At 43.5% G+C, this 22,466-nt stretch overlaps 1 protein-coding gene and 1 pseudogene across 1 annotated transcript; one reads left to right on the plus strand and one right to left on the minus strand.

The window, feature by feature from the left end:
• Positions 1 to 2,346: 2,346 nt before the first annotated feature.
• On the minus strand, positions 2,347 to 3,376 carry LOC125171696 (40S ribosomal protein S21-like; annotated as a pseudogene).
• Positions 3,377 to 10,424: 7,048 nt separating this feature from the next.
• Positions 10,425 to 19,756, plus strand: HENMT1 (HEN methyltransferase 1). Its single transcript, XM_047870946.1, has 8 exons — positions 10,425 to 10,649; positions 11,569 to 11,670; positions 12,931 to 13,041; positions 15,348 to 15,463; positions 16,060 to 16,194; positions 17,203 to 17,382; positions 18,039 to 18,237; positions 19,109 to 19,756. Exons 2-8 carry the CDS (start codon positions 11,647 to 11,649, stop codon positions 19,532 to 19,534), a joined length of 1,191 nt encoding a protein of 396 aa, XP_047726902.1. The 5' UTR covers positions 10,425 to 10,649; positions 11,569 to 11,646; the 3' UTR covers positions 19,535 to 19,756.
• Positions 19,757 to 22,466: the final 2,710 nt, after the last annotated feature.

Raw genomic sequence — 22,466 nt, forward strand, 5'->3', positions numbered from 1 at the left:
AATTTAAAAAAAAAATTAAAAAAAAAAAAGAAGGGCACTGGTTGTGATGAGCGCTGATTGTTGTATATAATTGATGAATCGCTGAATTCTCCCAAAACCAATATTGCACTGCATGTTAACTAAAATTTAAATTAAAAAAAAGGCATTCTTACTCATTTCTTTGTGACTTGATTTATTTCCTTTCCTTGGAACTCCCTTTTCACCATTTCACTGTATACAGCCCAGCTGAGAAGCCACTTCTCTGTATATTTCTCTGACCCACTCCTATCAAAGGCAGAATGAATTGTCCACTCATTTATGATCCCACTAGTTTTTACCTATCTCTCTCATAGTACTTATTTCACCCACTATAATTCATATTTTTGTCTCCAGCCAGGGTCAATGGAAACACTAGGGAGAACTTGTTCAATAATACCAAGAGATATCAGGGAATGCTTCATAGAGAAAGTATCCTCTGCAAATGCATAGCTCCTGAATACTTTCATTCTATAAATATTTTTAAAGTATTTATCATGTACTCCAGGAATATGTGGTTGAAGTAAGATATTATTCCCACCCTTAAAGCACTAGGTAGTACTTTAGGTAACATCGCTAATCAACACACATTTGTTGAAAAGTCATATTCAAAACATGAAAAAAGATGAATGGCAATGAGTACCTTATTTTCTTAAGTGGTGAGTAGACTGCTGAATAATTTTAGCTTGTCCCCCCCCCCCAATTTTTAAAAGTAATTCTACACCCAATGACCCTGATTCAAGAGTCATGTGCTCTATGGAGTGAGCCAGCTAGGCGCTCTAGCTTGCCCCTGCAACACAGCTTGTATTGGCTAGGTAGATTAGATGACTGTCCTGGCACAATTCTTTCTCATGCAATGTTTTCCTTACCTTGGACAATGTAGATAGCTAAAGATTAATGGTTTCTGACAGTACTGCTTTTGCAGCACTTTACACTTCTTTTAAATCCATTAACTTTTTTTTTTTTTAATATCATGGCAAAATGTGTGACAAGTGGTGTGATTTAATCAGGAGCCATCTAATGTCTGATATGAAGAGGGGCTGACAAATAAACAAAGATCTAATGAAGACACATTTAACTCCTCTGCTATTTTTCCACAACTTTTCCTTTTTGGCGGCTTTTATTTTTATATTTTTTAAAGGTTTATTTATTTTTGAGAAAGAGAGCGCATGCATGCGAGCAGGGCAGGGGCAGAGAGATGGGGGACAGAAGATCTGAAGCATGCTCTGGGCTGACAGCTGTGAGCCTGATGTAGGACTTGAAACCAAGAACTGTGAGATCATGACCTCAGCCGAAGTCAGACACTCAACCAACTGAGCCCTTTCTGGTGGCTTGTAAATGGCTTTTGTACCCAATTGGAACAGGGGAAAAAAACAGACTTTTGGTAACTTAAGGATCTAACCAACAATCATTTTTTTTTTCCAACAATAATTTCTTGAAGGCCAACGAAGTGGCCAACACTGTTAAGTGGGGTAACATTTATCAGAGTGGGTCATTAGTCAACATTTACTGAACACAATTTTTCTATTTTTTAATTAAGTTTTTTGTTTTTGTTTTTTTGTTTTTTGAGAGAGAGAGAGGGAGAGAGAGAGAGAGTGGGGGAGGGAAAGAGAGTGAGGGAGAGAGAATCCCAGGCAGGCTCAGTGCTGTAAGTGCAGAGCCCAACATGGGGTTCGAACTCATGTACTATAAGATCATGACCTGAGCTGAAGTTGGACGATTAACCAATTGAGCCACCCAGGTGCCCCTCTCTCTTCCTTTAAAGAGTTAAAAACTTTAAGGGGTGCCTGGGTGACTCAGTTAGTTAAATGTCCTACTCTTGATTTTGGATCAGCTCATGATCTCATGGTTCATGGTTTGTGAGATCGAGTCCAACATTAGGCTATGTGCAGACAGCATGGAGCCTGCTTGGGATTCTCTCTCTCCCTTTCTGTTTGCCCCTCCTCGGCTCCTGTGTGCATGTCCTCTTTCTCTCAAAATACATAAATAAATATTTAAAACAAATCTTGCAACATGAGCAGGGGAGGGGCAGAGAGAGGGGGACGGAGAATCCCAAGCAGTCTCTGACAGTAGTGAGCATGACCTGGGGCTTGAACTCACCCCAACTGTGAGATCATGACCTGAGTTGAAGTCGGATACTCATCCAACTAAGCCACTCAGATGCCCCAATGCTTGATTTTCAATGCTCTTTTCTCCATAGGTTTTTACATCTACTAAAGTTACCTCCATGTTTTTCAATTGATCACACCAGAAACTTGGTAAATATTTGGGGGGGAGGGGTGCGCCACAACTTGTTTATGACAAATATTCCACATCCATGACCTTCCCCAGTCAGAAGTTCTCTGAGATAATGCTGTCTTGGCCAGATCCAAAATGGAATCATCTGACTGGCCTCTCCTGAGAATGGCCCTACAGATAGTATAGATTTTAAAGGGCCCATTGACCTGCCTTTCACCATTTCAGCCTCAGCCATGTTCATCTGGTTGGACACAATGATGTAGTTGCTAGCAGAGTGTTTCTGCAGCTTGTGCAGGCCCAGGAACTTGCCTGCGTCCTTCTGCACATCCAGGTCGCACCTGGGGCTACCACAGCGAGCAGAGGTGCACAAGGCTGGGAAACATCCTTGAGTTTTTCACCCCTTACGATCCACCATATCATTATGAAATTGTTAGTTTCACTGTCAAGGTAGGTTCAGACTCTGTCCACACCATTAGACTTTCCCTGCTGTTACAAAGTCCAGGCCTTTCTTGTACCTCTTCTGACTTACTGAAATGGCCTTCTAAATGGTCAGGATGCTTCCACTCCTAGGGGCCTCCAATTCATTCTCCACAAAACAGCCAGAGGGGTTGCCTCTGGTCCAGTTCCCAGAGCCAGATCCTGAGATGGGAAGATTTATATGCAATTAATCTTCCCCGGGGAGAAGGTGTGAGGGAAATGGGGGAGCAGGACTGGGAGGAAAACAGGCAATATGCAATTTTGGGTCAAGTACTGTGGATAATAGCCTGATACCTCAGGGGAACTCTGGAGTATAAATTATACCCTATAGTTCCAACTTGAGGAAAGGAGCTGATTATTTATTTATTTATTTATTTATTTATTACAGATTGACTCTTTTTTTAGGTTTATTTTTTTTTATTAATCTCTATATACTAACACGGGCATCAAACTTATAACCCCACGATTAAGAGTCATATGCTCTTCTGGCTGAGCTAGCCAGGCACCCTGAGGAAGCCAACTTTTATATATCCACACTGCTTAGTTGTTGGCAAATGCTACCTAGGGGGATGTAAATTCGCAAGATACTTCCAGCTCTGTGTGTGTGGGCAAAGCTGCTCTCAGTCCTCAGGCATTTAGCTAACATGGCTCACCTGGGTCTGGAGGATTCTCCTCTAAGATAGTTCACCCACATGGCCAGCAAGACAGGTTGATGCTGTCAGCCAAAGGGGCAGGGAGGGGGCAAGTTTTGGCTTCTCTCCCTGTGGGCCTCTCCATGGGGCTGCTTGTTCTTCCTCATAGCATGGCACCTGGATTCCAAGAGACAAGAGGTTGTGAAAGGGTGGGCCTACGCCGGCCGCCTCCATCTTGTTCTGTGTCCTTCACCTTGACCCACCTCCTCCCCTTGAGTAACCCCCCCCCCCCCACCTGCCTAACAGGACTCGGACCCTTCCCCAGCCAATCGGCTGAGGCCATAGCCATTACCTCACCAACTGCCCCTAGGCCCCAATAAAACCTTTGTCCTTTTGAAACTCGCTCTCTCTCCCTGGTGTCTCACCACTGTGTCGGTGCAGGTAGGGGATTGAGCTCGAGCTAGCTCGAATAAAGGCTCTTTTGCTTTTGCATCAGACTCGGCTCCTTAGTGGTCTTTGGGGATCACGAATTCTGGGCATAACAGTTGAAGCTACCAGTTTCTTAAAAAAAATTGTTTTTTATATTAGAGAGAGAGAGAGAGAGAGAGAGAGAGAGAGAGAGAGAGAGAGGGTGAGTCGGGGAGGGGAGCAGAGGGAGAGAGACAAAAGAATCTTAATTAAGCAGGCTCCAGACTCAGCATGGAGCCTGATGCGGGGCTCCATCCCATGACCCTGGGAACACGACAAAATCAAGAGTCAGAAGGTCAACTGACTGAGCCACCCATGCTCTCCAAAGCTTCTAGTCTCTTAATACTTGGGCCCAAAACTGGCATTCTGGTATTATATTCATTGGTAAAAATCATAAAACTTATTCAGACTCAAAAGGAGAAGAACTAGACTCCACTTATCGATAGGAGTATCAAAGAATTTGGGTATCTTTTTTTTTTTTCCTTTAAAAAATTTGTGAGGTGCGCCTGGGTGGCTCAGTAGGTTAAGCATCTGACTTTGGCTCAGGTTGTGATCTCACGATTCCTGAGTTCAAGACCCACATTGGGCTCTCTGCCTTCGGCCTGGAGCCTGCTACAGGGGCTTCTGTCCCCCTCTCTCCCTCTGCCCTTCCCCTTCTTCTCTCTCTCTTAATAAGTAAACGTTAAAAAAAATAACAAATTTGAATTTGTGCATCTTAATTCCCCACCCCCATGCAAAAAAGGTGGTTTTATTAAAACACTGGGACAGGACCTGTGGGCAGGGAGAGCTGCCCTTCCATCTTAATCTGTCATAATCTTCCTTCTGGCCACAAGCTGCTTACATTCCTTTTATGTGCAAAATGAGATAATCTTCTCTTCAGACCTCTAAATATTTCAGCCTATTTTGAGTATCAGTTTCAATCTGGCATCCAGGATAACTTTTGGTCACTTATTGCAAGGCAGACTCATAAAAGAGGACTTCAACTACCTCCATTTTGACCTGTGAGTACATTCTAACTAAATTCTTCTCTCCAGCTTATCTCTTAACTCAGGCAAAAGACCCTGTAGGCAAAGCATCCCTTGGTGGGAAGCAAAACTACCCCTCAAGGAATAAAGACTGCTGGGAGCCAGCAAGACCCTGAGTGATTGACCCTAACACAGTGCTTGACCTGACCTTTATTGCCCACCTACTTGTACCACCGAGCTTTGTCCCACATTTTCCTTGCAGTAACCTAGAAGTATTTTCAGCACTTTGGAGATGAGAAGTTAGTTAGTCCTCTGTTTTCCCAGTGTTGGCCTCATTGACATGAATTCCTTTCTCGTTTTACCAATGCTTGTCTCTCTGCCTTTGGATTTTGTCAGCAGTGAGTGGCCAAGCCTGGTCTGATTGGAACCCTTGTAGCCCGGTGCTCTTGCACACCCAGTTACACACCAGCAGTTCCTGGACTTTTGTCTTCTTCACTCAAACCAGTACTTGGTCCATAATAGGTACACTCCACATAGTTATTGAATGCGTAATCTTATTTTTCACTTATCAACTGAAAAAATTTCCAAAGGTTAGAGTAATATTAAAAAAAACGGTTCATGGGTTCGAGCCCACATGGGGCTATCTGCTGTCGGCACAGAGCCTGCTTCAGATCCTCCGTCCCCCTCTCTTTCTGCCCCTCCCTGACTTGCACTCTCTCTCAAATATAAACACTTGAAAAAGATAAAAGCACACACACACACACACACTTATGTAGAATTTATTATTGAAACCCTTGTTATAGATGTGAATGCATTCACCCAGAGACCTCCTCTTAGTTGGCCAAAGTCCAAGACTTTATTTTATAATAATAATAAGTAGCAACAGACAAAAGGCATCAAATCTAATCATTCTTTAACTTATCCAAACACTGTTTACTGAGGACCTGCTATGTGCCAGGTAGACAGTGCTCTAGACACTGCAGATACAACAGCTAACAAAACCAAGTCCCTAGTAGCTAACATTCCAGGGGGAGGAAACAGATAATAAGCAAGTGAACAAATACTGGGCTATCAAATGGCAATTAAGTGCTGAGGCAAAAAACAATGCAGGGTAAAGAGAAAGGGAAGAGGGGTGGTGGAGAGAGATCTATTTGGCCTATTTGACTTAAACTCATTCTGAAAGCACAGAGCATGGTCTGTATCTCAGTGGGACTTAGAATCTGGGGGCAGAAGTTAAGATGAGGTACAGTGAAAAAAGAAGATGACAAAGAGTAAGCCAAGGTATTGGCCACAGGAAGGAACAGATGCAACTGACAGCTTGAAGAAGTCAAGATTTGGTGATTGTCCAAATGTGGGAGGGGTGGAAATGGACAGAGCCAAGGAGGATTTTCAGACTGAGAGTAGGGGACCAGGAAAATGATGAAATAGGCAAATTTGGAGAGGGAGCTGGACATGAGAATTCAAGTTCATAAATGAGCTGGCTAGCAGGTTAAGGCAAAAACTCTAGATCCAGGAATCCTGTATAGGCCATTAACTTAAATTCTTTAAATATTTTAAAATTGTGGTAAAATATAACACGGAAAAATTTTTTCCCAGTTTATATTGATTCAACAAGTCTGTTATGCTGAAACTTACCATCTTATTTAAAAAATTTTAAACATTTATTTACTTTTGAGAGAGAGAGAGAGAGACAGAAACAGAGAGGACACACAAGTGGGGGGGGGGGGCAGAGAGGAGAGACAGAATCAGAAGCCAGCTCCTCCCTGTGAGTGCTGAGCCCAATATGATCCTCGAACTCATGAACCATGAGATCATGACTTGAGTGGAAATCAAGAGTCAGCCACCCAACTGAATGAGCCACCCAGGTGCCCTAAAACTTACCATTTTAAATATATGGTTCAGTGGCATTAAGTATATTGATATTGTTGTGCAACCATCACTTCACCACCCATCTACAGAACTTTTCCACCATCCCAAACTGAACTCTGTATCCATTAAACAACAACACTCCATTCCTTCTTCCCCCCAGCCCCTGGCAACCACCATTCTACTTTTCTGTCTTTATGAGTTTGACTCCCTTAAGTGTCTTATATAAATGGGCTCATCTTGAAGGGGAGGAAAAATAATGTTCCCTCTATCCTTCTGAGTTTTTGGCTGAGACCCCTGTAATAAAAAACATATTAAGGGGCCCCTGGCTGGCTCAGTTAGTGAAGCATGTGGCTCTTGATCTTGGGGTTAGGAGTTCGAGCCCCACATAGGGTATAGAGATTACTTAAAAAATAGATTAAGAAGAGAAAAACAGACAAGTTTATTAACATGCATACCTCGTGTATACATGGGAGATACCTGGGAAGAATGAGTAACTCCCAGAGAAAGCCCAAACCAGGCCTTTAAATCCCATCTTCAATAAAGATAAAAGAAAGATGTTGGGGTAGGGGTATTGGGGGAGGCCAGTTATGGGAGGTTACCAGGAAAAGCACAGTAAACAAGGGTGATTTTTTTTTTTTTTTGCATTTTTTTAATGTTTATTTTTTAGACAGAGAGAGGCAGAGAGAGAGGGAGACACAGAATCCGAAGCAGTCCCTAGGCTCTGAGCTGTCAGCACAGCGTCTGATGCAGGGCTCAAACTCAAGGACCCGAGCCACCCAGGTCCTCCTTAAATGTTTATTTTTGAGAGAGGGAAGGGCACAGAGAAAGGAGGACAGAGGATCCCTTTTAAGGGCTTTGCGTTGACAGTAGTGAGTCTGATGTGGGGCTCAAACTCAAGAACCATGAGATCATAACCTGAGCTAAAGTTGGATGCTCAGCCGACTGAGCCACCCAGGCGCCCCTTATTGAGCCACTCTCTTAACCCTGAGAATAAGTCAGTTAAGTTAAAAAGTTGTGCCTCATTTCATGAAGTGGTGTTGCAGGTGAGATCCCAAAGTTAGGCCATATGGAACAAGCAATCAGGATTTAATAAGAGGCATTTATTAAAAAAATTTTTTCTTAATTTTTAAAAATATTTATTTTTGAGAGAGAGAGACAGAAACAGCACATGATCGGGGGAGGAGCAGATAACGAGGGAGACAGGCTCCAGGCTCTGAGCTGTCAGCACAGATCTCAACGTGGGGCTCTAACTCATGAACCGTGGGATCATGACCGAGCAGAAGTCAGAGTGCTTAACTGACTGAGCCACCCAGGTCCCCCAGTAAAATAAAAACAGAAGTTATGGGATAGACTACAAAGTGAGTTTTTGGGTGCAAAGGGGCAGTTAATTGAGAAGATTTCTAGATGCTGGACTTGAAGCATCTTCAGTCAGACTGAGGAGAGGCAGTGGTGACCATAGATTTTCCTGGGATGCAGTGTGAATGTCTCTGGTGATGTCACCAGGTGTTCTAGTGAACTTTCTGGTTTGGCCCATATAACAAGGCACAAAGGTTGTCCATACATGAAGTGTTGTGGTGACTTCCATGGAATTCATATCAAATTAACCAGCTTTGGCTTTCAGGGCTTTTGGAAAAGGACACTTTGTGTTATTACTGATTCCAAGTCAGAAGGATGGGAGAAAACTGATAATGTTAGAGAGTCAGATATTGGAGTAAACTAGAAAAATTCAAGATCCAGTCATTTGCAGGTAGATAACAAAACCTCAAAGACAATGAACAGGACTAAAATCTGATATCCATTAAAGTGTGCTACTGAAAATTATTTTTCCTTGTTCCCTTGCCCCCTTCCAGTATTTGTCCTTTTGTGACTTGCTTATTTCACTTAGCATAATGTCTTAAAGGTTCAACCATATTGTAGTAAGTTAGAATTTCCTTCCTTTTAAAGGCTGAACAATATCTCATTCCATATATATGCGACTTTTGTTTATTGATGGGCATTAGGGTTGTTTCTACCTTTTGCTACTCTAAATACTGCTGTGAATATTGGTGTAGAAATATCTGTTCAAGCCTCTGTTTTCAATTCTTTTGCATATACACTGTTAATAGGTAAACTGAAGCATATTGACATTTTTAGGAATTTGAAAAGATTAATTCAGATCAGGTAGGTCGTAACCACCGTCAGGAACTAGAGGAAAGACCTGTATAAGGAAGATGCCAAAGCAAAGCAGGGAAATTATTTGACTGGTTACAGCTTAACCAATTACCTTATTTGGGAAAGCCTAGAGATCTGTTTGCCCTTGGACATTCTTAGGTTTCCATGTTTTAACCTTGAGACACTTAAAGGTTTAGGTTTGCTTATGTCGGGCTGCCAAGGCACTAGAGTCATCTCAGTCTAACAGCCTCCTTGTTTAATTAATTTAAAAATACCCAGAAGTGGAATTCACTCATTAACTTGTAAGGTTCTGTTTAAAAAAAATTTTTTTTAATGTTTATTTATTTTTGAGACAGAGACAGAGACAGAGTGTGAACAGGGGAGGGGCAGAGACAGAAGGAGACACAGAATTGAAGCAGACTCCAGGCTCCAAGCCATCGGCACAGAGCCCTGCGGCGGGACTGGGGGTGGGGTGGGGGGTGGGGGAGTGCGGCAGGCAGGCTCGAACTCATGAGCTGTGAGATCATGACCTGTGCAGGAGTCAGCTGCCCAACCGACTGAGCCACCAGGAGCCCCTGTACGGTTCTGTTTAAATTATACATCCTGTAATAAGGAATATGCTCCTCTAATGAAGACAGTCTGTTCACATTGCAGTTTTAACCCCAGGACAATAGGAATCTCTCAAACAGTGAAGCTTGAGTTATATGCTTTTTACTATGAGACTAGACCCCTCAAAACACCAAAAACAAAGATTGTGTAATCTAACCTTGTGATATTCCAAAACCGTTAGCACCGTCCTTTGCATATTGTAGGTGTTGTTTGAAAGTACAGTTCTAATATATAATTTATGATATATCAGGGGATTATTAATTCATTGGTAAACACCAGCTTTTGAGTCTTGTAAAATGGAGAAAAATTTTTTTTTCCCAAAGGCGGCGGCTTCGCATCTCTCCCCTCCGCCTCCTTAAACCCTTCCATCACATACAATAAAGAAATAACCGATTATAAAGTGTCAGGTTAAATGTCTGGCAGGAGAAGGAGAGGATACAGTAACTTTTCTAGGAGATCATACAGTTGCATCCCCAGCATGCGTAAATTACCAGTTGGAGGTTTGGGGGCTGAAAGAACGTTCTTCTGGGCTTAGACGTTATTGGACCAACTTTACTCAGCCCAGAGTCCTCTCCAGGGCCCTGGGGATTGTTGTGAGGATCGGAGAGGCGGCTGAATCGGACACAAGCCGCTGGCCGGCTCGCGCTCCGCCTGGCCGCTCACCTTGCTGCCTTCCGCTGCCGGGGACCGTTTTCTGTTCTTTGCTGCGAACGGGGAGAGCCAGGAACCCAACAGCCGCCGGAGCCCGCCGCCCCGCTCGCGGCCCGCAGACGCGCCTGGGGCGCCGCCGCCTCGACTCAACAGTCTCGGCTCCTGGAGGGCCGGGGCTGGTCGAGGTCGCGCGCCAGTGCGGGGCGTGGCGGTAACAGTGGTCTCTACAGAGGTTCCGAGGGAAGGCTAGAAAATGGCCTCGGGACGAGCGCTACAGCGGCCGTTTAGAGACGCAAAACCAACGCTTTGGAACCTGGAGCCCGGAGAGGAACAGGGCAGGGCGCGGGGCCCGAGAGCGCCACCTACCCTGAAGACTAGGGAGTACCGCGGCAGAGCCGGCGGCGCAGGTGTGGGCGGTGCAGGTGTGGCCCCGGCGGGCAACGCCCCGCGGCGAGGCGGCGCTAGCGGAGGCTCGGGGCGGGGCCCGAAGTTAAATAAATACAGTGGCGGCGCGGCGGACCCACTCAGTGTTTTCTGCGCTTTGCTTTTCTGCGGTCGAACTCCTTACGCGGAGGTAGGACGTAGTGGGTATCGTGCCCTATGCAGACTTTGGCATTGGGTCGCGTGGGGTTGGGGGTGGCTTGAGATAGGACTTAGTGAATAACTGAAAAGTGAGGTGATTGACATGCTTACGTTTTAGGATGAGAACCAAAATTTAGTTTCAAGTCCATCTAAATTGGATAGATGTTGAAGCGTTTAGTTTATCAATTACTTGGGACATTCCCCCCCCCCCCCCCCCCCCCCCGCGCCCCAGTTTTGACTTTGGTCATGTGTGAGCAAGTGCTTGAAAGAAATTCAGGGGAGACGGGTGCCTGGCTGGCTCAGTTGGTGGAGCATGGGACTCTTGATCTTAGGGTCCGGAGTTCAAGCCCCATGTTGGTTGTGGAACCTACCTAAAAATTTTGAAGTTGAGGGCTTTAATGAAATAGTCACAACTGATAGGATTGTTCAGTTTGTATCAACTTTAACAGGAACTGGGAAGAATGGGTGTTACTGCATTTAGCCAGATTTGTCCTAGTGAAAAGTCACTTGGGCTTTCTGTGCTTGTTTCTTACCCGAAACCATACTCAGTAAATTCTGTGGATTAAATGGTAATATGTAAAGAGAAGGGAGGAAGCATGCTTTCCTGCTTTTTTTTTAAAACTTAGATTATTTTTTTAAAAAATGTTTATTTTTGAGAGACAGGATGTGAATGGGGGAAAGGCAGAGAGAGAGGGAGACACAGAATCTGAAGCAGGCTCCAGGCTCTGAACTGTCAGCACAGAGCCCAATGCCGGTCTTGAACTCAAAAACCACAAGATCATGATCTGAGCTGAAGTCAGACACTTAACTGACTGAGCCACCCAGGCACCCCACTCCCTGTCCTTGTCGATTAATACAGTTCTTTCTTGTCCAGGCTCCTCTTTATGAGAACTAATATTTTGTGTTTACAGAAGAGTCATTGCTGATTCATAGAACTTGAAGGAGAAATCTGCTTTTTGTCTCAACGAAGCTTCAAACTTGGAAACAAAATGGAAAAAAACAGCATGGAAGAGGTAATGCTGCTTTTCTCAACCTACTTGTATGAGTTATCTCCCTGAGAGGTATTGTGAGGTAGTTAGAAGTAAAATCCATCAGATTTAGTCCCTAACATTTCCCAGGGTGTTGGTTGGGATTGAATAAGAATCTACATAGATGAAATTTCACATTGGTGTATCTGAAGTGGAATAATTTCTGGTTGTTAAGTTAAAATCTACATTAGACACATCTTTTAAAAATGTATATTTTTGAGAGCTACTGGGAGAGAGGCAGAGAGAGGGAGACAGAATCCAGAGCAGGTTCCTCTCAGCGCAGAGCCCGATGAATTGAGGCATTTTTTTTGTCTGAAGAAATTTGATTTTGGCCACGTGTAAGCAAGTGATTGAAAGCAATTTGGGGGTGCCTGGCTGACTTAGTTGGTAGAACATGCCACCCTTGATCTCAGGACTGTGAGTTCAAACCGCACATTGGGCTCTGTGCTGGGCGTGAAGCCTACTTCAAAAATGTTTGCATTTATTCTGGATTAATCCAGATATTATGATTAATCATTCCTCATGTTAAAGAAATTCTGACACTTGTAGAAGTGATTAACACAACTCAATGAAAAAGGAAGGCTTTTCAAGGACTGAAATAAACATGACAGTAGGTAGGGAAGGTGGATTTGGGTTTAACTCCTATATTCAACAGTTTGTGATTTATAGCCTATGGGATTTATAGTCTATGAAGACCACAAGGGTGTCAGAGTCTTGCTAAGATTTAACAGGAATCGGGATTAAGGCAGCCCAGGGGGATCAGATTACAAAAGTGGTAGTGAGGAATTTGATCTGATAAGAGTTTAATGAGCTATTTAGGGTAGGGAATTTTTGTCTCAATTGACTTAGTAAAAACTGGGCTAATAAGCAAAGACTAGTCAAGGCCTAGTTAGAAGAGGTTTTAAGGAGCCTGACTTCAGTTGGGTCAAGAAGTCTTTGTCAGTCTCCTGTCTCCAGTCTTGGCAGTTCACTCCACTATAGGTCCCTTGTGGCTAGGAGACTTTATTGTTATTAAATGCATTCATTAGGAATTTTGCTTTCGGCAGACTAAACTCTAGGAAAGCATAAAGCCAGATTCTCAAAAAATAGGAGAAGGCTTAGATGAACTGGAGAGGAAATGCAGTATCACATAGTGGTTGAAAGGCCAAGGTATTCTACAAAGTGACTGGGGAAATTAAGCTGGTTTTTCCTTGTGGAGTCCCTGAAGTTGGGCATGATTGAGAACACTTTTTTTTTTGTTTAAAGTTTCAGCGCAGCACTGTTCCACGCAAGAACGTGATCGAGTTCAGACCTCCGTTATACAAACAAAGATACTTCTTTGTTAAAGATATAGTCAATCAATATAAACCAAAGAAGGTAGGTATTTTTCCTTTATTTTAAAATAAAAGTTTATCTATTTTGGGGTGCCTGAGTGGCTTAGTCATTTGGGTATCTGACTCTTGATTTCAGCTTAGGTCATGATCTCATGGTTTGTGAGTTCAAGCCCCACGTCAGGTTCTGTGCTGACTTGTGGAGCCTGCTTGGAATTCTTTCTCTCCCTCTCTTTGCTCCTCCCCTGCTCGCCCTCTATCTCTCTCTCAAAATAATCATTAAAAAATCTATTTTGAAAAGAGTGCGAGTGGGGGAAGGGCAGAGAATCCCAAGCACACTTTGTGCTGGAAGATCATGACTTGAGCCACCTAGGCGCCCCAGTATTTCTCTTTTCAAACACTGAAGAGGGTCTTATGTGTAGTCAAAAAATAGGAAAAAACTTAAGGATTTAGCAAGTGTGTTTAGAATATTCAAAGATTTGTTACAAGGGAAGGAAAGGGATTAGGGCAATAGGGAGAACCCTGACTGTAAGATCAACGGGTATCCCAGTAGTTGGGAAAAAAAGGTTTTTGTATAAAAACTGGGTGTGGGGAAGTGGGATAAAAGGGTGGGTACAATTTAATTCCCCTGAGGCTATCCTGTTTTCTAGGAGGGAATCCTTGAGTAGAGGCTGCCTTCAAGTTAAGGCGTGTGTGGGAAGAAAAGCTTTAGCTAGTTGGGCTAACAAGAAATTGGGTATACTATAGAAGCACAGTTTAAAGCTGCTAAGACTGTAATTTGCTCTCTGGGATTAGGTTTTTTAAGTGCTTGCTATGTAACCCTTCTCCCCCATAGGTGTGCCTGCTTCAGAAAAGAAAATTACTGATTGTGGCCAGGGCACAACATTGTGGTTTACCTAAAACATTGAAGGAAATGATTTTGCAGTCAAACACATTTGAGGACTGAGTATAGGTTGAATATGCCTTATTTTTTAAAGTTTATATTGAGAGAGGTGCCTGGAGGCTCAATAGGATAAGCATCTGACTCTTGATTTCAGCTCAGGTCATGATCTCACAAGGTTCCTGAGTTTGAGCCCCACACCAGGCTCTGTGCTGACGGCATAGAGCCTGCTTGGGATTCTCTCTCCCTCTTTCTGCAGATCCCCTGCTCACCTGCTCTCTCACCCTCAAGCATTAGAAAAATATTTTGAGAGTGAGCAGGGGAGGGGCAGGAGAGGGGGAGAGAGCCTGAGTGGGGTAGAGGCTGAGAGAGGGAGAGAATCCCAAGCAGTCTCTCCATTGTCAGCACAGAGCCTGCCACCCAGGCTCCCCTAAATGTGCCTTTATTACTAAAGTATAGTTGTATTCCCCTTTTCCAGAGGAGAATTAGTGGCTTTTTGTTTGTTTTTTAAGTATTTTTAACTTAATTTTTGAGAGAGTCCTGGAGAGCGGGAGAGGCCCAGGAGACAGGATCCAAAGCAGGCTCTGCACAGTGAGCACAGAGCCTGATGCTGGGCTTAAGAATGGAACTGTGACTGAGCCACCCAGGCACCCCCTTAGCAGTTTTTTTGAAAGCATCCTGGTAACTTCTGTAATGGAGAGTTTATGTAATCTTCGTTTTCTAACGGGATGAATTTTGAGGTAAACTTTAGTCTGTTTTTTAAACCCTTTGGAAACCTTTTTGTGCATCTTAAGATATATGGAATCTTTTCTGTCTGAGTATCCAGAAATAGTTCAAATCCCCAGATATCCCCTTTAGACTGGATTAGAGCCAATTAGCTACACTAGAAGCTGATTTGGGGTATCTTTGGTATTGGGTACCTTTAAATATCATTAAATTTTTATCTTAATTTCCTTTTCCTAAATTGGCAATCAGAAATTTAGGTGATACAGCTGTGGTAAATGAAGACTTTAGGGCATGATTAAAAAATCCATTTAAGAGTACGTAACATTCACAATAAGGGGAATAGGTTAACAAGACTGTGGATAAATTATAAAGCACTGGTAAAGATCAGGCTCTGTCCTGATGTTTGGTAGGCACCCTTTTTTTGTGTTAATTATGAAGCTCAGAGGTATAAAGTTTGTATAGGGTACCTGCTTGCCATGTGTGGTGTCCCTGTGCCAGGCCCCTAGGATGCTCTTGGTACTCAACCTGAATTAGAATTTACTTGTAACAATCCACAAATCTGCCTCACTGCCAACCCATCTAATATCTCAGATTAATTTCCTTTTTGTGTACCTTTTTTCTACCAAAAAAGATCTTGGCATAGTGGTTTATTATATTGTAATTTATTTCTAATACCCAGTTTCCTATAAAGGCTTTGGTCATATTTGACTTCTGGCTATGTCTTCAATGTTCTATTTCATCTGTAGGTTGCAGACTTGGGGTGTGGTAACGCCACACTCTTATGCATGCTGAAATTCCATAGTTGTGTTCAAGAACTTGTTGGAGTAGATCTCCTCATGGATCGTCTATTAGATTGGAACAGGTAATTCAAGTGGCAAAATCTTAAATTTCTTTCTTTTTTTAAAAAGTTTATTTTATTTTGAGAGAGTGGGAGTTGGGGAGGGGAAGAGGGGGAGAGGGTCCCGGGCAGGCTCTGAACTGTGTGGAGTCCCACACAGAGCTTGAACTCACAAACTGAGATCATGACCTGAGCCGAAACCAAGGGTGGGACGCTTTACCCAGCCTCCCATGTGCCCCTAAATCTAATTTCTTTAATGCTGGACCCCAAGGCAACTCATTACAGAGGATTTAAGTTGCCCCAGGTCTTTTAATTTAATTCAAGGCAGAGCAGCTCTCTGGTCTCTCTCTTGTACACATTTTTTCAGGAATGTTTTTCCTCTACAGAACAAAAATTTGAAATCACTGATCCAAAGGGAGTGGGAAGACCAAAAATATTGAGCAACAGCAATATTCAAAATCTTGTTCTCATTGGCCAATTTTGAGAGGAAGTTACCCCTATGCTTAATACATCAAGTCATGGAAAACTGATATAGGGAGATAATCATCAAAAGATCAGATTTATAGCTGGTGAGATATTCTAAATTAGAGTGTTCAAATGTTCCTTCTATATTTTTGCAGTGATAAGTTGTCTCCGTCAATAGGGGATCATTTAGGTCCTAGGGACCTAGATTTGAGTATTGTCTTGTATCGTGGCTCTGCTGTAGAGAAAGACTCCCGCTTGCTTGGATTTGACTTGATAACATGTATTGAATTGTAAGTATTCTTACTGTGTTGAAGTTATTAGAAAAATGTGAATTAATCTCCGTAAATTAGTGTCCTAACTAGATTTAAGTCCTCTTAATTCAGATTTGTAAAGTATATGCTTGACAGTTTGGACTGGCTTTTTACTAGCATGTTTTGGGGCTTTAATTCAGAAATTTCAAATTTACAGGTAAGCTGCAAGCAGTGCCAGGATCACCCTTTATGCAGATTCACGTGTCAATTTTCTCCCCTACCCTTTTCTGAATTATTTAAGGGTAGGTTTTACCCATCATAGCCTTTTGCCCCAAATTCAGAATGTATTTAAAAGCAGGGGTGTTAAATGAGTCCCCCTCACCTCACTTTTAATAAGAATACTCATGTTTTGGCTCTTGGTGATTATGCCTTCCTGGAATACTGTAGAAGGGTATTTGGGTCCTTCTCCAGGCTTCCATTCAGAGGCCCAACGTCCATTTGTCTCTCCTTAGTGATGCTAATTTTGATAACTCCCCCAGTCAAGGTATATGTTCCTACTGGCTGCCTGTATTGGCAGTTGATCTTGTCCTTGGGTGTGGGTAGACAACTCTACTGAGATCTGCTGCTGAAGCCCACAACTTATTTAAGACATTCTGGTTATGGCCCTGCAGGGCTCCTGGGGAGCTTGCCAGTCTCCCCTTGCATGCTTGAATCCATTGTTCATTGTTGGTGCTGCAGACTTCACATGTAGTCTCTGGCACTTGGCTATTCATCCCGGTGTCTGGGTTTGTCTGTTTTCTCATTACACATTCACTGTCCTGGTTGGTCTACCACAGAAGTGGTTGTATTTGCATCCTGCCAGGGAGCGGGCAACATGGGTGATGGGCAGAGTGAGAATATATGAATAGTTGAGTTTTAGGTCATGTAAGTACTATTATATATTCAGAGAGGGGATAAATCAGTGTAGAGATAGAAAGTGTTTGCTAAATCAACTAGGAAAATAATTGCAAGAGAACTTCATTCTGTCCTTCCCGTTAACCATTTCAGAATAGAACATTTGGATTCAGAAGATCTGGCCAAGTTTCCCGAAGTCGTATTTGGGTACTTTTCTCCAGGCATGGTTGTCATCAGCACACCAAACTCAGATTTCAATCCCCTGTTTCCAGCATCGACCTTTAGAAATTCAGATCACAAGTTTGAGTGGAACCAAACGCAGTTTCAACACTGGTGATTTCATAAAGTGCTTCTTTGTTTTTTTGGGGGGCGGGGGACCCCACAGGAGTTTAAAGTACTATGAAGTCAATCTTGACCCCTATACATTACTGAAATTATTTTATCATAATAAAATTCCCAGGATGCAGCTTAGCAATTAATAAGATCCTAAAGGGACCAGCATATTTCGGCAAAATAAATGGGGGAGTTTATTTTCTATGTCCCACAGGCAAGCGTGGAAAAATGGGGTGCACCAGGTGCTTTTTTATATGAGAACATTAGGAGTATCTGTGGAGGAAACAGAACAGGGTGTGGGGAGGTGAAGATGTGCTTCATGGCCTCATGTGCAGGGGTGTTTCCTCCCAGGAGCTTGAAGGGTGGTCATGTTTCCGGTATAACTGCAAACCCTAACAGGTGTTGGGACTGTAGTCATCATGGTCTTGTTTACTCCTAAATTCTCCGTAACTTTCCCTTTCTGTCATTGTGATCACTTGGAAACTGACACTCATTATCCTAAAGCCCCTCAGAAGTAAGCAAAACCTGTGATTTGGCACTATCTGGTGCTGTAAGAATTTGCAACAAAAGTATTTTAGTTGTATTTACGCTCTATTCTAGTGGAGATTCTTTAACAGAACCTCTAAGTTTCAGAAGATGGTTTCTTGTGATTTCAGGGCTTCAAATGTGGCAAAACTCTATAGTTACACTGTAGAGTTTACTGGTGTGGGTGCTCCACCACCATGGGCTAAGCATGTTGGATACTGTACCCAGATAGGGATCTTCAAGAAAAAGCAACCGGATCCTGGCAGCTGGATCCTGGCAAAACCAACTGGATCCCGAGTTTCAGAGCCAGAGGAACATGCTTATCAAGTTGTGAGTATTCTTTGTGAGGTAGCTACCGGGGCAAAAAGCACATAGATTAGGATAGTTAATTATAGTGGGTACAGAGTCCCCACTGTAGAGATAAGTGTAAATGACCTTATTTTGAGATTGACCCTAGGAAGATCCTTCATGCTCACAAATGGTGTCAGAGTTGGTCTACTGCAGTCCCGGAGACCACCTGGCCTTTTGCCATATCTCAATGCGCACCACAGAGAAAGATCTGGAATCCTAGAAAGCTTCCAAGCGGTTGGGCCAGCTACCCCCCCATTGTAATCTGTCAGGATCAGCAGCAGGAAAGAGGAATGCCAGCAGACTTCCTCCACAGCGTGGCTCAGGAAATGACTGTTGGCAGCTGAGCCTCTAAGCTTAAGCTTCTTAGACCCTTTTGGTTGAGTTCAGGAGGAATGGTGAAGAATAAACAACACATTTCCCTTTTTTTTTTAAATTTTTTTTAACGTTTATTTATTTTTGAGACAGAGAAAGACAGAGCATGAACAGGGGAGGGTCAGAGAGAGGGAGACACAGAATCCGAAACAGGCTCCAGGCTCCGAGCTGTCAGCACAGAGCCCGACGCGGGGCTCGAGCTCACAGACTGTGAGATCATGACCTGAGCCGAAGTCAGCCGCTCAACCGACTGAGCCACCCAGGCGCCCCAACACATTTCCCTTTTAACAATTTTTCTTTGCTTTTTTCCCTCTAATATCAAGTACAGGAACATTGGGTTAGTGTGAATTTATGAATAGTGTGACTTGGTGGTGGCTTTTGTGACTTTGATCTTGATAATTAGAATTTTTAAAAGCAGATCAGATGTCTGTCAGTAGTTTGATTCCCATAATACTGTGGCATTTTGATTTGCCTTCAGGTTTTTACAGCCTCATTCCCGAGTTTACAGCAAAAACACTTCCTCCTGTTTGTATTGTGTACGGAGGTGTTAAAAGAAGTCGAAGCCATAAGACAGAAGTATGTCTGGATTATGAAGAGAAAGGAATCCAGTGAACCCGAGTCAGAAGAAGACACTGACAGTGGCTTGGTCAGACGGCCCGGATTATTCCTCACCGATGCCCAAGTAGCCCAAATAGAGAAGTCCCCCAAACCCTACTCTGTGGGAAAGAGGTTTTATGTACCCCTGAAAAGACTTATTGGTTATCCGAAGGTGAACCGCTTGGTTGCTGATGTGTCCACGCTGAGAACACTCCTTGCTGAAGGAATTCCAATGCGACTGAACAGAGCTCATACTTCAGTGCAGATCGACTTGGACCCTTACGATTACCCTCACGATTACCGTTAGTGAGCGGGAGCTATCTTTATGTCCTAAAATTCATGATTTTAAGGATAGTTAGGCTCATTTAGAAAATTATAGTCATAACATAGGTAGCTTAATTTTGATATTAACCTCGTTACGTGTTTTTTTAAATGCTTTTTTGGGTGGATGGTGTAAGTTCACAGTGTGCGTGCTCAGGTTTTTTTGTTAGACCCATGTTGATGTGACATTAAAATTTTTAAAAATAAATTGAGTTATCAATGTTTAAAGCTTTTCCCAGGGAATAAGAGTAACTTTAAAATCTTCTTAGGATTCCCTACCTCCTTTGGCCTAAATTCTGACCTGTAATACTTAGATAAAACACAAGACAGGGTGGGGGTGGGGAGGGGAGTGGGTGTTTGAAGGTAAGAGAAGCCTCAGAAGCCCTGTCCAGTTTTAGAGCATCATCCTCTTCGGGTAGTTTTCTGGTTAGAATTGGGGTAGTGGTCTCCATTGGGAGAGAAATAGAGTTTCACACAATGGGGAGAACTGGTCTAAATGAGACACTACCTTCTGAAGTATAGGGAGGGGTGTAGGGTGTAAGTTGCCCACACAGGGCAGCTCTACCACCAAAGGGACTTAATTCATCCACCTTCCTGTTCTGATGCCCCTTGGGGATGTTTTAGCTTCCACTTGCATATTCCAAGTCGGGAGAAAAAGGAAAAGGGGCAAAGAGCATATGCCAGCTTTTGGGTAAAGTTCTACACTGTTAGGCTCTTGTTGAGCGGATTGAAGTCCTCCTTACCACCTGGGAAAGCTGGGAGGTGTAGTCTGATATTCTGGGAGGGCGTATGCCCACGTGACACTCCTGTGAAGGGACAAGGACAGAAAGGACATTGTGGCAACTTTGCCACAACGGGCATATCTTCACCTAACCTGGGAGAGACTGGCTGTGCAGTGTTGGTGCTGGGAATGGCATGCTGGGGCAGATTTTTCAAGCATTTTTGAAGGGTTAATAAGTAGATGGAAAGTAGATTTGGTGAAGGCAGGGAGGGAAAGAAGGGATTCTAGAAGAGAATCCGATCACTGTAACCACTCCTATTTTTTTAAAATTAAAACACTTAAAAAAAAATTATTCGGAGAGAGAATCCCAAGGAGGCTCCATACCACGGGTCTTGAACTCACAATACTGTGAAATGGTGACCCGAGCTGAAATTGGGTCAGATGCGCAACTGAGCCCCGCCCCCAGGCATCTGGTGATCACCGTAACCACTGTTAACCAGTTGTTCTTAAATGTAGACTGCTCCATCAGTCCCCTACCCCCTTTTTTTCTTACTGGTTTTTCCCTCTTGAATGCATAGTACCAATAGGTTTACCTTTGCTGCCCTCCCCTACCCACACAAAAGGCCCTGTCTGTCCTCCCCTTTCTAGGCCTCTGCCTTTCACCCTAGGGTTTCCTTCTCATCTGTGTTAGAGCCAACATCTTAACCCCAAGGCCAACGCTTTATCCTGTTGTCCTCCAGGCTAATTGATCACTGTTCAAGCTTCAGCACCTGAAAATTCATGGCTGCTATAGGTGATGGAGCTACAGTCTTCCCAGGGCTCCCCCATGTCTTGGTAACAGCAGCACCTACATTCTTCATGAAATTGGTCTTTACCTTCTATTTTGATAGGGGCCTTTCTCTGCACATGGAAAGCTTCTGTTAATGCTCTAAGCCAGGGGTCAGCAGATGTTCTTGCAGGGACAGCAAATCTTTGCAACCTTGCAACTACTGAGCTCTCCGGGAGTTGAAGTGGAATAGCAGCCAGACATAATATGCAAACAAGTGCATGTGGTGTTCCACTGAAATACTTCCTAAAAAGGCAGCTGCTTGATGTTGCCAATAGTTTGCAGTTTTTTGTTTTTGTTTTTTAAAACAAAGCTATCTACTCCAACCTTCAGCACAGAAATGAGATCTTTCTAAAGGGACAAAACCAAGTAGAGACCTGCTTTCGTACTGCTGTAAAAGCAGCCAAAGTCAGGTTTGCTAAGGGAATTTTTGGCCCACTTGTGTGTATGCCGGGAGCAACGAACTGCTTCACAGAGTTCTTGTAAGCACTAAGAAGACTGCGCCTGGCCCAGAGAAATGTTCCTTTATTAACACAGGCAGCTGTGTTAATCTTAGGGATGTTAGGTAACTTCAGTATCTGTTCAGTAATAAGGCTCATTCTTGTATCTGGCTAGTCAGTTCTCACATCAATGCATGTTGCAGGTCTAGAAGGTGAACAGTCCTTCTTTAAGGTTCTTTCTGAGACAACCATCAAATACCTGACTAAAAAACAGTGGTGGGGCACCTGGGTGGCTCAGGTCAGTTGAGCATCTGACTTCGGCTCAGGCCATGAGCTCATGTCCATCCGTGGTTTGAGCCCCACGTCAGGCTCTCTGCTGTCAGTGCAGAGCCAGCTTTGGATTCTCTGTCCCCTTCTCCCTGCACCTTCCCCATTCTAGCTCACTCTCAACCATTTTTAAAAAGTGGCAACCCTATTGACTTCTATGTAGAGAATTTGCTCCGTATACAGCATGAGTTGTATATACTTCAGGCCAGATTTGAGAGGACTCACAGGTAATTGAATGTGGGGAGCTGCTCAGATGAGAAGCCTAGTCCTCTCCAACCACTACCTCTGTTACACCTGCTCTCCCTTTACTACCCCATCCTAGGGTATTCCCTCGTTCTTGTAAAACCCACCACCCCGGGGGGGCAGGGGCAGTGCTGGATGGCCACCTCCCTTCATCCCTATTCTGTATTTCTGAAAATGGTTTTCTAGGAGCTTCCCAAGAAAAGGGGGGATGAAGGCAATTTTAAAATTTTTGTCTAAAAATGTCTCTTTACATAAGAATCATGTCTTGCTATGAATGGCTTTTTTCTCATTTGGTGAGCTGTGTATTAGCTGCCACCCCCCTCCCCTTTTTTAAGTTTATTGTGGGGGAGGGGCAGAGAGA

The sequence above is a fragment of the Prionailurus viverrinus genome, chromosome C1, assembly GCF_022837055.1.
Source record: "Prionailurus viverrinus isolate Anna chromosome C1, UM_Priviv_1.0, whole genome shotgun sequence".
NCBI lineage: Eukaryota > Metazoa > Chordata > Mammalia > Carnivora > Felidae > Prionailurus > Prionailurus viverrinus.

What these genes read in the sequence shown, in the direction of transcription:
- HENMT1 (XM_047870946.1), top strand. Translation starts at nt 11,647, where the DNA reads ATGGAAAAAAACAGCATGGAAGAG. An exon ending in CAAACGCAGTTTCAACACTG is followed by an intron (nt 17,383 to 18,038) that starts GTGATTTCATAA and finishes TTGTGATTTCAG; the next exon opens with GGCTTCAAATGTGGCAAAAC. An exon ending in AGGAACATGCTTATCAAGTT is followed by an intron (nt 18,238 to 19,108) that starts GTGAGTATTCTT and finishes ATTTGCCTTCAG; the next exon opens with GTTTTTACAGCCTCATTCCC.